This window comes from Elephas maximus, chromosome 12, assembly GCF_024166365.1.
Source record: "Elephas maximus indicus isolate mEleMax1 chromosome 12, mEleMax1 primary haplotype, whole genome shotgun sequence".
In the NCBI taxonomy this organism is placed as follows: Eukaryota; Metazoa; Chordata; class Mammalia; order Proboscidea; family Elephantidae; genus Elephas; species Elephas maximus.
In genome coordinates this window covers 94,371,150-94,388,434 of record NC_064830.1, presented here as the reverse complement: position 1 = coordinate 94,388,434, position 17,285 = coordinate 94,371,150, and the positions used below count along the sequence as shown (strand labels likewise).

The following is a 17,285-nucleotide window of genomic DNA, read 5'->3' as shown; positions in this document are numbered from 1 at the left end:
GGTCATCTTTATTGGCCACCACTTCCTGCAGACCCAGGATTGCAGCCTGAGCCGATGGCGTGGGTCTAAGAAGAGACAACTTCCTGACCAAAGGCCCCCGAAAGGAGAGTCAAGATTGGCTTTATTAAACATGGAAGAACACAATTAAAGAGAATGGTGACACATTGTGATAAATGTAACTAACGTCACTGAACGATTTGTGTGGAAAGTGTCAAATGGGAGCCTAACTTGCTGTATAAATTTTCACCAAAAACGCAATAAAAGATTTTTTTTAAAAAGGAGGAAGCCTAGCGCCACCTAGTGACAATAGACGTGAATGCCCTCAGCCACCTGCCAGTCAAATTCCTATTAGCTACTCAATCAACAGAAGCAGAGCCCCACCCTGCCGATGACAACGGGTGGTCAACCCAAAACTAGGGCCTGAACAGAGAACGCAGCAGAGCCTTAGAGGATCAGTCATGCCAGGAAGAGCCCAGAACTCGAACTGGCCACGTTTTCACACTTCTGCCTTGGCGCCGGAGAGACTTTGCACTGCTCTCAACCACCACTACACAGGCCTTGGGAGACACCACAGAGCCAAACTGTCTGGGTTTGGATCCTGGCCCCACCGCTTACTATGCGTGGTAGATTAGAAATATGTCCTATCAAAAGTTGGAGTCTAATTCTCCTCCCCTCAAGGGTGAGCTGGACTTCGTGACTCGCTTCTAGTAAATAGACGTGGCAGAAGTGACAGTGTGTAAGTTTCGAGACTAGGTCATAAATGACACTGGGGTGTTCCCTTGTTCTTGCTCTCTGTCTCTCTTGGATCTCTCGTTTTGGGGGAAACCAGCTGCCTCGTCATGAAGCCATTTTTTTTTTTTTTTTATGGAAAGGTCTTTTTTGGGTTTTTATGGAAAGGTCTGTGTGGCAAGGAACTGAGGCCTCCTGATAATAGTCAGGTGAGTGAGCTGTGGTGGAAGGAGATCATCACAGCCCAGTCAAACCTTCACATGACTGGAGCCCCATCTGGCATCTTGACTACAACCTCATGAGAGACCCTGTGCCACAACCTCCCAGCTAAGTTGCTCCTGAATCCCAGGCCCACAGAAACTATAAGATGATATATGTTTGCTGTTTTAAGCTGCATTAGGTAACTAATTCACTAGGTGTGGGGCCTTGGGTGAGTCATTTCACCTCTCCAGGCAGCTGTTTCCTCATCTATAAAAAGGCGTAATGCTAATTGTTAGGAGACAATTCTTCTGGGTCTCTCCTGTTTCCACACGTCCTGTGAAAAGAGGTGTTGACTGCCTTTATTGCAAAGAAAATACTTTTCTAGGACATTTGACAACAAATAGCCTTGGAAGATAGAGATAGTATCTTCCTCCAGAGCCAAACGCAGGCAGACTTTCTGCCTATTATAAAAGATTCAGGTTTCCTAAGCTCAGGGTTCTCCTCCCTGAGAAGAGAAGTGAGGCTTGGGGAACTAGTGCAGGGAAATGCTGACAACGTGCTGGGCAATAAAGTCCTTTGTCTCTGACCCAAGAGCCTCATGTCTCTGCCAGCATCCATGAAACTGTGGCAGATTAATTTATAAGCTTACACAAAACCAAACCAAACCAATTCTGGCTCAGAGCGACCCCACAGGACAGAGTAGAGCTGCCCCATATGGTTTCCAAGGAGCGCCTGGTGGATTCAAACTGCTGATGTTTTGGCTAGCAGCCATAGCTCTTACCACTATGCCACCAGGTTTCCATAAGCTCACAAGGAGGGTAAAATCTCCATTCCTTCATAATCCTTGATATTACCATCCTCCGGATTGTTCTGTAGACATCATGAATTGACCCAGGGAGAGTCCTGGGCATGGTGCTGGGCACATAACAAATGTTCAATAGCTCTTAGCTATTATTCTTACCGGAGCCCTTGGGTGGTGAAAATGATTAATGTACTCAACTATTAACCTAAAGGTTGGAGGTTCGAGTCCACCCAGAGGTGCCTTGGAAGAAAGGCCTGGCAACCTACTTCTGAAAAATCAGCCATTGAAAACCCTAGGGTACGCTATTGTCTTGAGATCATCTTTAAACCGTAAACCAAAAATATCCCCTGAAATCTTCTTAAAACCAAACAATAGTTTAGCTTAACTAGTAAAAAGTGTCTACCTTGAGGACTGGACTGGATAGAAAATGATACTGGTGATGAGTGAGCACCCTGGATCAAGTAGACACATGAGACTATGTGGGCAGCTCCTGTCTGCAGGGGAGATGAGAGGGCGGAGGGAGTCAGAAGCTGGCCGAATGGACAGGAAAATAGAGAGTGGAGGGAAGGAGTGTGCTATCTCATTAGGGGGAGAGCAACTAAGACTATATAGCAAGGTATATATAAATTTTTGTAGGAGGGACTGACTTGATTTGTAAACTTTCACTTAAAGCACAATAAAAAAATGTCTACCTTGGGCATTATACTTTTTTAAGATCTATCTGTGGAAACCCTGGTGGCACAGTGGGTAACTGCTATGGCTAACCGAAAGGTCGGCAGTTCAAATCCACCAGGCGCTCCTTGGAAACTCTATGGGGCAGTTCTACTCTGTTGTCCTATAAGGTCGCTATGAGTCGGAATCGACTCGACAGCAACGGATTTGGTTTTTGGTTTAAGATCTATCTATATGGGATCAAACTGACAACAACAACTGGAAAAATTAGATAGGAACCTTAGGGGGCAGTGAATTTATGTTAATGGGGGAGGAACAACGCAGAAAAGGAGGGTGAGAATGGTTTCACAACTCGAAGAATGTGATCAATGTCACCAGATTGTACATGTAGAAACTGGTGAATTGCTGTATGCTTTGCTGTGTATACTCTCAACAACAACAAATAAAATAAATTATTTTTAAAAAGAAAACCCTCTGGAACACAGTTCTACTCTGACACAGATGGGGTTACCGTGAGTCACAATCAATTCAACAGTAATTGGTTCTTTTTGGTGGGGGGGTGTTTGTTTGTTTTGCAGCTATTTTAAAAACCCACCTTGATTATGATTGTCAGAATTTTCATCGTCATTGTCTTCTAAGATTCTCTCCAGGGAGCTGGTGTTGCTATCATACACCACACAGTATTTCACACACTCCAGGTCCACAGACTCTGGGATAAGATATTCCTTTCCCTTCTAAGGAAACCACAAGAGAGGTCTGTTGGTGGATGGGTCCCATTCAGCAAACATTCCCTGCACACCAACCCTGGGAAGAGCTTGGAGGTGGGATTATGCTCTTTCCCCTGACTATACACACAAGGCATGGAAGCACTAAGAGAACAGACCGGAGAACCTGTTGAACTTCAAAGATCTTCCCCACCTATATCCCCTTCTAAGAAAAGCTGACCACAGCTGATTGGACCAGAGATATGTGCCTGATCAAGGAATAGCTGGCCTAGGGGCTGGTCTGCATGAGAGCATTATCAGAGCAACAGTGGTCAACCGATCTAATGATATCCTCTCTCTTGGGAAAAGTGGTTGGCAGTAGGGGTCACATCCAAAAACAGCCATAAAGAGAGCAGTAAGCAGAAGGCTTGATTATGCAGAAGCCATGAGCAAGCAGATGTGACGAGATAGACTGTAAGCTAAAATGTAAGCTCTATAAGAGCAGGGATTTTTGTCCTTTTTGTTCACTGATAGCGCCTGGTACGTTGTAGGCATGTGATAAATATGGTTAATAATGAATGAGCAAACAGAAGCCATGAGGTAGAGAGGAATTAGTGAGTAGTAGCATCAAGCAGTGGCTGAGTCACCATAACGGTGGATTACAAGGGTAGGAACAACCGAGACCTAGTGCAAAGGAGGTGACGAGATCTCACAGTGCTAGCCTGCACAGGATCATAAAGGGTGGTCCAGAACTCTAGGGGAGGCCTGGCTGGGTGACAGCCACTTCTTCACTTCTTCACAATGGCTTCCCATAAGCTCCCACGACTCAGGGGAACCTGAGCCTGACCCCATCCCTTGTAACATCATCTATCTGACGTAGAGGGACCTGCAGATGGGATATATGACAAGTGTTAACCTACTCTACTACAGGGCAGAGTAAGATAAGAACCACAGGGGTACAGACCAAGGAAGTTCTCCGGGATTCAAAGAGGAGAAATTATATTTGTCTGAAGCAATTGGGAGAGGCTTCAAGAAGATGCCGTTTATCCACTCCTAGCTATATACTCAACAGAACTGAAAGCAGAGACTCAAATAGATACCTATACACCAATGCTCACTGCAGCATTATTCACAAGAGCCAAAAGGTGGAAACAACCCAAGTATCCATCAAGAGATGAATGGACCAACAACATGTGGTACATACACACAGTGGGTTATTACTCAGCCATAAAGAGAAATGAAGCTCTGATCCGTGCCACCACATGGAAGACCCTTGAAAACATCATGCTGAAATAAGCCAGGCACAAAAAGATAAATATTGTATGATCCCACTTGTCTGAAATATCTAGAGGAGGCAAATGCATAGCAGACACAAAGTTTGCCATTTTAATGGCAAATTTTATATTATATATATTTTGCCACAATAAAATCTTTTTTAAGAGATGCCAATTAGAGGGCACTTGAAGGACGAGCAGGGTTTAGACAGGTGACCATGAGGAAAGGAGGAGCTCTGGGTATGGAGAGAAGAGCGTGGGCAAAGGGTAAAGATGTGAATAGCCCACGGAGGCTGAAGCAGGTGGGAGGGCAGTGGGACAGGTGCCTGGACATTCAGCCACTTACTCAGTAAACATTCACTGAGTACCTACTTTGGACCTGCATTCAGGTTCTGGAATCCAGAGATTCAAAACAAGAAAAGAGAAATACCCAGTCAGCCCGGAAGACCCTGACAGGCTGCATGGAGCAGGCGCATTTGAAATGAGACTTGAAGGACAAGTGGAAATTTGCCAGATGGACAAGGTTTAGGAGAAACGTTCCGGGCAGAAGGAACAGCTTCCACTGGTTTGTCTTAGTCAACAAATATGTACTGAGCATCTGCTGGATGCAAGGGACTATACTAGCACCTGGGATATGACGACAAGCAAAAAGGGGATACGTAAAAAAAAAAAAAAATTTTTTTTTTTTTTTTAACAGCACAGCAGTAGCAGGGAGGAGGGGAATTTTGCAAGCGATATTTTAGAAGTAAAACTGACCGCACAGCTAATTGGATGTGGACAGGTGAAGCTGTAAGCCTGGGGGAAATCTCTGAGGAAAGTGTGCTGACAGACAGGACTGGGGCCAAGGACACAGCAGTGGCCTCCCTTAGGCAGCAGAGGGAAGAAATGGAGCTGGACCAAAGAGATGGAGAAGAAACCAGGGCAGAAGAGAGAACCTCAAAGGCAGAGAATGGGATCAAGACTGCAGAGGTTAGAGCTGGAGCCTGAGCAAAGGCTATGGAGACAGGAGCCCTACTGCAGGAGGCAGAGGCACCCCGTGGTGACTGCGTGCAGAGCTTGGTTTTTTTTTTTTAAGCTGTTGGAATGGGGAAAGGGAGATGGGAAGGAAAGAATACAGAAAGGAAAGGGAAAGAAGGGGAGGAGGGAAGGAAGAGGATGGGAAGACTGGGTTTTCATCTTTGGGTGATAGGAAATACCTCTATCGTCTAATGTCTTTCCCTGACTAGAACAGAAGTTCTGTGAGGGCAGGGACCATGAACTAAGGACATCTTGTATTCCATTGTATCCCTAAGGCCTGGAACAGTGCCTGGCACATTGAGGAATTAAACTGACATTTGTTGAATGAAGCTATTGACCATGAGGGGAGTACGTGAGAAGTGTGGGAGCTAGTCGTGGTGGATACACAGGGAGCAGTCCTGCCTCTGCTGCCCACAGGGCCCGACAGTGAATGCCGCCTCCTAGATCTGTGATAAAATCCCCCGTTTTTCCCCATGCTCCTATGTGGTATCCAGCCCGCCCCTAATCCTAACCCTACCGGTGTACCTGCTTCACTCGACGGGCCGTAATCACATGGCTTTCATCATACTCCCGTTTGGTACGAACATCTGAAAAGGAAAAGCATTTCATTCATAACTGCATTTGCAAAGAAGCATGTAACAAAACTACTTAGAATACTTAGATCATTATCAACACGTATGTTCCTGGCAATTAAGTGATAGTTATTGTCTGTGTAAATAAAACTTAAGATGTGTACCGTACACACAAAGGAAAAATTCCAGATGGGTGAAGGACCTCATTCTTAGTCTTTAGTGCAAACTAAAACCACAAAATCCTTAGAAGAAAATGCAGGGGCCTAGTTTTTAACAATACATTATCTAATATACACACCTAGGTTCATTGCAGCATTATTCACAATTGCATAAAGATGGAAACAACCTAAGTGCCCTGTCATGGATTGAATTATGTCCCCCCAAAATGTGTGTGTATCAACTTGGTTAGGCCATGATTCCCAGTATTGTATGGTTGTCCTCCATTTTGTGATTATAATTTTATTTTAAGAGGATTAGGGTGAGATTGTAACACCACCCTTACTCAGGTCACCTCCCTGATCCAATGTAAAGGGGGTTTCCCTGGAGTGTGGCCTGCACCACCTTTTATCTCTCAAGAGATAAAAGGAAAGAAAAGCAAGCAGAGAGTTGGGGACCTCATACCACCAAGAAAGCAGCACCAGGAGCAGAGTGTGTCCTTTGGATACAGGGCCCCTGTTCCTGAGAAGCTACTCGACCAGGGGAAGATTAAGGACGAGGACCTTCCTCCAGAGCTAACAGAGAGAGAAAGCCTTCCCCTGAAGTCAACGCCCTGAATTTGGACTTGTATCCTACTGACTATGAGAGAATAATTTTCTCTTTATTAAAGGCACCCACTTGTGGTATTTCTGTTACAGCAGCACTAGATGACTAAGACAGGTGGGGACATGGGTGTTCACGAAAATTTCTGTTTGTTAAAATATTTCACTGTAAACAATCATAAGAGGACGCAGAACACAAGTTTTCCAGGAATCTCCCTTCTAGATTTAATCTGGGATGTTTTCCAAATCACGTTACGGTCAGCATTTTGAGTTATGCTGAATGAGTCTAACGGTTTTCTAAAGTTATTCATTTCCCCAAATAAGTTTGTTAATAAGTCAGAAATAATGCTTGGAGGACACTGTCCACGGCAAACACATTATTGGAAAAACAAAAAGAAAACAGCACTTACCCAATAAGCAGAGATAGTTGGGTTCGGTTAACCTGGATAGTTTTGTGACCTGATTCAAGATGTTGTAAAGCTCCATTGGTTCACACAAAACCAATCCATCCATCCTACGGGGAAGAATGTGCAGGCTTAATATACTTCTTTCTATTTTCAATGAATGCTACAAAGTAAGATATGAAATTAAACTCAGTCTTAACATAACTTCAAACAACGATGAAAATAATAGAGTGATCAAAAGAGAGAGCTTCAAAATGGAACAACCAGATCAGAGATAATGAGAATGTTCACGCATTGTGAAGAATGTAACCAATGTCACTGAACAGCTTTTGTAGAAAATGTTGAATGGGAACCTAAACTGCTGTGGAAACCTTCACCGGAAACACAATATTATTTTAAAAAAGAGAGAGAGAGGATCAAAAATTTGTACTGAAATGTATTCAAAGAAGGGGAAAAAAATATCGAACACAACATATCAACCATACAAATACTAAGTAGGCAGTAAAAGACACCAATTCATTTGGTCATTTAGCAAACACTTACTAAGCACCTACTATGTGCCCGGCACTGGAAATAACTGTGGTAAATAAGACCTACCGTCATGAAGCTTAAGGTCTAGCATGGAATGCAGACATAGGACAGAAAAATTACAAGTACAGAGAGTACTATAAATGAGTAGGCCTCTATCCTCATGGCAGTAGTTAACAGGAGGTCCTCATGCAATTGGGGAAATCTCTGAGGATGTGACTGCTAAGCTGAGACAGGACACCAGGAAAGATTTAGTCAGGTGAAAGAGCGAGAGAAGATGAAGAAGGCAAGAAGATTCTTTCCAGGCACAGAGGCCTGGAGGCAGGAGAAAGCTCAGTACCTAACAGAGTTAGGATGAGCCTGGAATGGCTGCAGGTGGGAGAGCTAAAATGAGAATGAGTGAAGACACTGGAGGGGCCAATACAGGTCCCCTTGTAAAGGGCCTTGTAGACTGTTAAGGGCTGTGACAGTCAACAAAGGGTCAAGAATTGCTGCTAGGGGTATTGACAGGTCTGCTGCTCTTGTACTCTTCGGACAGTAGTCTAGGGCACCCAATCTCTGGCACCCTATGGACACATACTGATGGGTAAGGATTGGGCCCGTGCTGCAGCTTCCCACAAGGATGCTCCCTTTTCTCAGGGGTCTACAAGGAGCAGCAGATCAGGCCCTCAAGAGGCCAGCAGAGGGTGAGGGAAAGAAGTTGAGTCCACAGGTAATCCTGCTCAAAAGGGTTAGGTTACCGTTCAAAGTTACCAGTACGTGCTCCCGGGAAAGGCTTGGGCCCTGGGTCTCTCTCACCTTCTCCAGGACTTCACTGCTGCAATTCTCAGCCTCCTCTCCAACATCACTGATTTCTCCTGTCAGCACACAAACATCCTCTTGTACTTATCTCTGTTCTCCTTTACAGCAGAACTTCTCAAAAGAGTAGTGTTCAGTCACTGCCTCCACTTCCTCACCTTTAATAAAGTGGTTAAGAATGCTGACTCTGGAGTCAAACTCTCTAGGCTGGAATCCTAGCCCTGCCACTTATTATCAGCTGCCTGACCTTGGGGAGGAATTAGCCTCTTTGTGCCTGTTTCCACGGAGATAATAATAGTAATGCCACTTCTACAAAATCATGATGATAGTACCTACCTGTTGCGTGTGATTACTGAAATTATACAGGTAAGGCATTTTGATCAGGGGACCACAGGAAGACAACGTTCAGTAGGTGCTGGCTATTGACACAATCTTCTCCCCCAGAGCTTCTACCCCCAGCAAACCACAGAAACTGCTCTTATCAAAGTCTTCAACAAGGTCATCTTGCCTAATCCATTAGTCACTTCTCTTTGTGCTCAAACAATCCAGGATCTTAGCAGCATTTAACACAGCTGAGTATTTCTCTTCCGGAGCCCTCTTCACTTCCAGGTTACACTCTCCAGGTTTCTCTCCTACTTCTCCAACTTCTCCTGCCCAGCCTTCTTTGCTAGAGGCTCTACCTGTTAATGTAAGAACGCCCCTGGGCCAAGTCCTCTATCTGCACTCTCACTCAAGGACAGGGTTTTTCAACCTCAGCAATATTGTCATTTGGGGCCAGATGATTCTTCGTTGTACGAAGCTGACCTGTGCACTCTAGGATGTTTAGCAGCTTCTCTGCCCTCTACCCAGTAGATGCCAGTAGCACCCCCCACAACACACAGGTTGTAACAACCGAAAATGTCTCCAGACATGGCCAAATGTCCCTGAGGGTGCAAAATCACCCCTGAATAAGAACCACCACTCTAGAACCTAGAGCCTACATGATTCATCTAGTCCCTTGAATACCACTTATATACCGATAACTCCCAAGTTTTATCCTGTCTTGACCTCTCCACTGAGCTCAGACTCCACTTGGATGTCGGATGGGCATCTCAGCTGTAACATGGCCCAAAAGAGAGCTCTTAATTCCCACATGTCCACACCTCCAATACCTGTCTTTTAGTCTTGTATTTCAATAAACACCACCATTATCTACCCAGTTACTCAAGCCAAAATCCTGATTCCTCTTTCCCTCAACCCCCACATTCATTCTACTAATGCTGTACCACCTAAATATATTCCAAATCCATCCATTTCTCCCCATCTCCAGGGCAACCATCCTAGCCCAAGATACTGTCTCTCTCCTGATGATGCCATACTTTCCAATGGGACTTCTTGCTTCCTTGCCTCCCTACAGTTTGATCTTCACAAGGCAGCCAAAGTGATCTTTTTAAAAGATGAGTAAGAGCATCTCTACTCATGGCTTTATGGCCTCCAAGGGCTTCCCACTGTACTTAGGATAAAATCCAGACTCCTCTACAGGGCACATGAGGCCCTGCCTTCCTCTCTGGCCTCCTCTTACACTATAGCTGCCGTCAGACCCCACTCATCTTCCTCCCGCTGCTCTAGCACAGCAAGCTCGTTCCTGTTTTCGGGCCTTTGTTCTTGCCCTCCCCTTTGCCTGGCACACTGTTCTCCCAGATCTGGGTATGGTTGCCTCCCTTGAGTCATTCTAAATCAGCTCAAATGTCACTTTCCTCAGAGAGCCTCCCTGACCACCCAACCTAAAACAGACCTCCCAACCCCAGGTACCTATCTTATCAACCTGTTTCTCTGTCTTCACACTTACCGTTATCTGAAATCGTCTTGTTCATCTGTTCACTTGTCTATTGTCAGTCTCCTCACACTGGAATGTATGGTCATCAGGGCAGGGATCCTGCCTGTCTTATTCACTGCTGTGCCCCTACCCAGTACCCAGGATTTACCTGGTGCAAAGTAATGCCCAATAAACACTTATTGAATGAATGCATTACTGCTACCATCTCTGCCTTCACCAATGGAGGCCATCTTGGCTGGGTGCCATACTTCTTCAAAGTATAGATTCCTCTTAAGCACCTCTCCAACCCCACCCCAGTCAGGCCCTGGGCCCTTTGCCTCTGAAAGTCCCATCCCCAAGACATTTGGAAGCAGTGAGTATAAGGAAGAAAAGTTGGGCTTTGTATCCGGTCCCACAACCTTTTTAAGCCAACCTAAAAGCTGGCTCCTACTCCATTTGGCCCATGGCTGGAGGCTGTCCTCACTCTCCTTCTCCTTTCCCCATTACAACCTCTATCTTCTCATTGACTTATAGCCCAGCCCGAGGTATCTCCTCCTTCAGACCCCTCTCTTTCCCTAAGTGGGCACTCTGCCTGGTCACGCAAGAATTGCACCTCACCTGCTAGCCAAGTGATGGAGGGGTAGGAGTGGTCCCTGAACCTAACAGCATGATTCTGAGAGAGGACATACCTCCATGAGCTGGGGCCAGAGGCATGGCTAGCCTAGATGGATGGAGGACTGAATACTAGTAACCACCCCTCTCACTGCTACTCTGAACTCTGAAAAGTTTACGATGTTCTTGACTCCATCATTTTGGCCTTAAGAATATTCTGACAACGTGCTTATATTAAAAAAAAAAAAAAATTAAAATCAGAATTAAACTAATATGGTAAGTTTTTGCCAAAAGCATTTTCCCTAGTGAATTCCACTAAGCCAGTTTAATCCCTTAATTGATTTTCATATTTCACAGTTAACCAATTCCAATATTTTCGCTTTCAATTTTAACCAAAATTGTTTCTCCCAAGATCTAGTCTTTCCTGTGTGCTTTTTACTATACAGGTTTCGTTCTTGAATCAGATTGTTATCATATCAATTTTTTAGAGTATAGTTTCCGGTGCTAAGTTTTATTTGTATTGATTATTTTTAGCAAGTCTCATTTTTCTGTTGACCTGTTCAAAACGGTGGTGTCAAAATGGCTGGGTTACACATCCTGCTTAGGAATCTTTCTGTACAGCATAGCTTCTGAACTTAAGAGACTAAGCTGCTCCAGGGCATTTAGGGTGACAGCCATTGGTGGAGGGCTGGGAAGGGTGATTAGAGTAAGCACTCCTTGGGGATTCAGCTTGATGGGGGTGAGAGAAAGGTGGATCTTCCTATAAACTGACCCATCGCAGAAACTGACACAGTGAAAAGCAAAGCCATTTACCCTCTGTCACGAGAGGATGATGTCAGCACAGACTTTGTCCCTGCCCACTGCTGCTCTGGACACCCACCACCAGGGGGCTTGTGTGTGGCCAGTCTCGAAGAAGCTGGGTTGGCAAACTCACCTCCACTGAGAGTACATGTCTATGTCTGGGAAAAAGCCATCTGGGAAGGGATGTTTCATCAGGGCTTGTCACAGCCTGAGACTAAGGAGGAACTGGCCAGGCCCAGCCCTTCTTCCTGCCTCCCTGTGCCTGACCAACACCTGGGGCCTTCCATTCTGACTGTTGGCAGAGCTGTCAGAGGCTGGGGCTGGCCTGACCATTGGCCTTCTCATAGGAGTTCTAGGACTATGCGGCCTTGGTCCAGGGCTCAGCTACCAAGCCTCTCCAAGCCACCAGACAACCCAGGTGGGCATCTGCTTCTCGTGGAGAAGAGGCATTATTCACGTTGGTCCTACAGAACACAGACCATAAGCACCTCTCTGGGCTCAGGCTGAACAGGGATCAGAGGACCGCCCAGATACAAGTCTGGGAGCGGAGGTGTCATAGTGCCCACAGCCAACTCCACTAGTGCCACGGCTCTCTGTGGGAAACTCAGGCTGTGCCAGGATGAGCAAGGCTTAAACACAGTGACAGGTATTAGGCCCTCATCTGTAAATTGAGACAAAAAAACATCCTGGAAAAGACTGTCTTAATGTTTAATTGAGATAAAACCAGTTGCCACTGAGTCAGCTCCGACTCATGGCGACTCCACGTGTGCCGGAGCAGAACTATACTCCATAGGGTTTTCAGGGGCTGATTTTTCAGAAGCAGATCACCTGGCCTTTCTCCTGGGGTGCCTCTGGGTAGATCAAATCTCCAACCTTTCAGTTAGCAGCCAAGCACATTAATCATTTACACCATCCAAGGACTCCCTTAATTGAGATAACCAACGTGAATTGCCTAGCACTCAGGCTCGCAAATAGCAGGTGTTTAGGAAATAGAAGTTCTTCACTCCCACCCTATCTCTCCCTTTTCAACTTCATCTAGGGTCCTCAGAAAGCTACAAGCCAAGGAGACAGAAGGCACCATTCAGAAAATCTGGGTCAGTAGGACCTTTATGGCCCTCTGAACTGAGAGACAGATACCAGGAATACTGCTACAGCCTCCGCAGCTCTGGAAGACAGCAGCCTGGGACTGTGCCATCAGCTTTGTCAAAGTTCGGGCCACAAAGGCTGGGATCAAGGAAAGACTGACCAAATCCCTTAAGATCCTTACCCTGAGGCAACACCAGCTAGTCTCAGGTCTTAAAGATTTTGCCAGCTCCTGCTCTGGTCTTTCGCCACAACTCCAAATCCAAAACCCAAAAATTCTTCCTCATCTGTGAAATCTAAGACACAAGTTATCTGCTTCCAAAGGTACAATGGTAGAACAGGCACAAGCTAGACATTTCCATTAAAAATGGGAGAAATTAGAGGGAAAGAAGGCATAACAGGTACCAAACAAGTCAGGAAAACACATTACATTAGCCCTCAAGGGTTTGAAAATAAGCCTCTGTTCTCTGAGACAATTTACACAATAGCCCTAGCCTTCAGACTCTAGGTATTGGCCACATTCTCCAAACTCTGAGTGGAGGCCCCTCGGCCCTGGGCTTCAGCTCTGCCTTCTAGGCCCACTGGGATGGCAATTCTGCCCCCTCAGCTTTAGGCACACCATTCTCCTAATGTATCTGAGTAGCAACTCCATCCTTAGAAACACCAGAGGCCATGGCTCCACTCTTTGAAATCCCAGAGGTCCAGGCCATGCCTTTTGAGACTGAGGCACCTCGGCTTCCTGTGTTGCTTGTCTCTTCAGCTTCTGCTTCCTGGTTTCTTGGCCTCACGCCCACATCTGCCCTGCTGGGGCAAGTGTTCCAAAGCTCTGTAGCTCCATCAATAAGTGACTGGAGGTACACCACTCCACCAGAAGGCACTCAGCTCTCTTGTTCTGTGGATCGGTAAGCCTAGCTCCACCGATAAGTGCTGGGAGGCACCCTACTCCACCAGGAAGCCTCCTGTGCACATGCACTCAGTCTCTTGCTCCATGGGTCGGCTCCAGCACTGTCTGGCACTGGTCTCCTAGTTCTGCTGCTGCTGGTTCTTTTCTGCTGCCACTTCTCTGCTGCTTCCAGTTCTCTGCTGCTGCCATTTCTCTGCTGTTGCCAGTCCTCTAACCATTCAGTTCCAAAACCACTTCCACATTTTAGGTATCTGTTTGAGCAGCACCGCACTCCTGGTACCAAATTGTGTCTTGGTTGTTTAGTGCTGCCATAACAGAAATACCACAAATGGATGGCTTTAACAAAGAGAAATTTATTCTCTCACAGTCAAGTAAGCTACAATCCAAATTCAGGGTGCCAGCTCCAGGGGAAGGCTTTCTTCTCTCCGTCGACTCTGGAGGATGGTGCTTGTCCTCAATCTTCCCATGGTCTAGGAGCTTGTCTGCACAGGAATCTTGGGTCCAAAGGACTCACTCTGCTCCCAGTGCTCCTTTCTTGGTAGTTTGAAGTCCCCATGTCTCTCTGCTCACTTCTCTCTTTTATATCTCAAAAAAGACTGGCTTAAGACACTATCTAATCTTGTAGATCTCATCAGTATAACTGCTGTTAATCCATCTTATTACATCATAGTGATAGGATTTACAATACATAGGGAAATCACATCAGATGATAAAATGGTAGACAATCATACAATACGGGGAATCATGACCTAGCCAAGTTGACAGATATTTTAGGGGAAACAATTTAATCTGTGACAGGTGTAAATTGTTAAAAACCATCAAATCAAAGTGAATACTTAAGATTTGTATACTGTATAGTACGTAAATTATTTATCAACACAAAATAAAAATAAATCCTCACATACACTAGTATAGATCCATGTGTTTATGTGTTCAAGGACGTGAATTTGCAGACATGGGCAGGTGTGAGTCCTTTATATCCATGACCTGGGTCTGGGCTGCAAGGACTTAACCATGTAGACTTCAGCATATAGTAGATACGTTCTTCAGAACTTCAGTTTGACTCTTACAGCCATGAGCTAATCCCATTCTCATTTTCCCACTGGCCACACTGTTATCCAAACCTTCTTGACCCTCCTCGGACCACCAAGGAACAATTCCTCTCATTTTCTACTTCTTGCACGGGAAGGGTAAGGGCAATTAGGTGTGAATCCTCCTCCTCCACCAACTGCCCCCTTGGTATCCTTCTGGGATGACCATTTTGGGCTTTCTTTCAGTCTCAGAGGGATAAGCCATCGTCAGATCTCATCCTCGCCCACCTAATCCTTCTCTCTCTCTCTGTCTCTCTCTCTCTCCTTTTAGGATCTCCCCTTCCAGTCGCTCTTCCCTTCCATTAGTTCATTTCCTCCTAATTTCAAAAATTCTCAGGACTGTGCTTTCTTGAAACAATTTAGGAAAACAGAAGAAAACCCCTAGAAGAGCTTGGCCTAAGCCTCTGAAGTATATACAGGCAAAGAGGCTGGTGCTGCACCTAGGCCTAGAAAGTCTGAGGCTGGCAAGCTGTTAGCAAAACACGAGAGCCAGCTGCATTTGAAATCGCCTACACCTCCACATTTGTTGGGCAAAAGTATGTAAGTGTTCTCTGGTAGACAGATACGGGCCAGGCAGGAAAGAGGGTCATCTAGAAGACATCTTAAAGGAACTTTGCCCAAGAGGACCACCTGGAGGAACAATGGACCAATTGCAGGGCTGGGGGAGGGGGAAGTCCAGAAATCAGGGGCTGAGGAAGGAGTTGAAAGCAGCAAGACTAGGAGTAAGCCCTAGGTCATGGGAGAGGTAAGAGAGACTCAGTGAAGAACCCACAAAAGCACTGCATGGGAGAGACCAAAACCAAACCAAACCCAGTGCTGTCGAGTAGACTCCAACTCATAGCGACCCTATAGGACAGAGTAGAACTGCCCCATAGCATTTCCAAGGAGCGAGCGCCTGTCAGATTTGAACTGCTGACCCTTTGGTTAGCAGCCGTAGCACTTAACCACACTTAGCTATGAACCCATCAAGCTCAGTGAGTAGATGACAAAATACAGTCAGGTCAGACTTTTCCTGCCCCTTACCTCTACTCTTTTACAACCCCCTCCACCAATACCAGGTGGATCAGAAGCCACAGCTCGCACAGCATGGGAATAGGGAAGCTCCTCCTCAAATGTATGAGCCTAAAGCATACCTTTCCCACTCACATGCAAAACCTGGATAATGAAAAAGGAAGACAAAGAATCAATGCATTCAAACTATGGTGCTGGCAAAGAATATTGAATATACTGTGGACTGCCAAAAAAAAATGAACAAATCAGTCTTAGAAGAAACACAACCAGAAAGTTCCTTAGAGGAGAGGATGGCAAAACTTCAGCTCACTTACTTTGGACATGTCATCAGAAGGGCCAATCTCTAGAAAATGACAACATGTTTGGTAGAGGGCCAACAAAAACAAGGGAAACCCTCAACGAGATGTATTGCCACAACAATGGACTCAAACCATCATGAAAATGATGTAGGACTGGGCAACAGACGATTCATTCTGTTACATGTAAGGCTGCCAGGAGTCAGAGTCAACTCGATGGCAGCTAACGACAACAAAGCCAGCCTAAAACTCTCCTGAGTTTCAATTCTAAATCTCCCCTTGGAGTAACCTGCCATCTGTCCACTGGTATTTCCTCACGAACAGTTCACCATCATTTCCGATTCAGCCCATCTAAAATAAAGCTCTTTATTTCTTCTCCAGCCAGATCTCCTCCTATCCAAGCCCTGGCTTCCCTTTTTCTGTACACCTATCTTTCTCTCAGATTGATTTTCCACATCCTCATTCGTTCATCCACGCTAGTCCAAATGGATATGAACTTTTATTCATTCTTCCCTTGAGATCTCTCCCTCACTGGCCCTAACCTCTCCATTTCTGTGACCAACACCATAATTCAGACCTTTATCATCTCATACAATAATCTCTTAAACCTTCTCCCTGCCCTCCACCTCGTTCCCTTGGAATCCTTAGCAGCCTAATTTTCCTCAAAAATAGTTCTGGTGGTATCATAATAGCCACCTGCTTCCCAAGGAATAAAATATAACAAACTTCTTAACAAATATTCAAGAGCCTTTACACAATCTGGTTTTCCAACCTGCTTTTTCCAGCCTCTTCTAAAACCATTCAATTCTTCCAAAATTCACCGGTACTTCTAAGACACCCCCCCCCCACCTCACCCCTTTTCCTCTCCAGAGCTCAGAATCCCTCTCCCGTTTTCAGGGGCAGGAGGCGTGGGTTTGGCTGAGGTCCGGACTCGGATCCGCGCACCCACTCCGCCTAACCTGCTGCACGACCTTGGTGGGTCTCCCGGTCAGAGCCTCCGTCTGTCTGGGGCCCCACCTGAAAAACTGCCTCTCCAGAGTTTTTCAAGCCTAAATCCAGTCCTCTTTCACCGCTCAGCACGGGCTCCTCCTTCTTCCGGTCTCCCACGGGCCGCTAGGAACCCAACGCGCGCTAGGACCCAGCTCCAGTCTGCGTGCCCACCTTGCGGGAAGTCCCGATAACTTCCTCCCGGATACTCGAGTAGCTGTTGTGATACCGCGAGATCTGGGCGAT

General features: G+C 45.9%; 1 protein-coding gene across 8 annotated transcripts in view; it reads right to left on the bottom strand.

The window, feature by feature from the left end:
- STYXL1 (serine/threonine/tyrosine interacting like 1) overlaps positions 1–17,245 on the bottom strand; it is a 43,014-nt gene extending 25,769 nt beyond the window's left edge. Inside the window, exons 1-5 of one of the 8 annotated variants that reach the window (XM_049904857.1) lie at positions 17,012–17,207; positions 10,288–10,423; positions 7,140–7,243; positions 5,925–5,986; positions 3,000–3,138 (exon numbers count right to left, since the gene is read on the bottom strand). In XM_049904857.1, the coding sequence (XP_049760814.1) occupies positions 3,000–3,138; positions 5,925–5,986; positions 7,140–7,242 (304 nt within the window). In that variant the 5' untranslated portion in view covers position 7,243; positions 10,288–10,423; positions 17,012–17,207. The other 7 variants (XM_049904859.1, XM_049904855.1, XM_049904853.1 and 4 more) reach the window with 7 other exon arrangements.
- Positions 17,246–17,285: the final 40 nt, after the last annotated feature.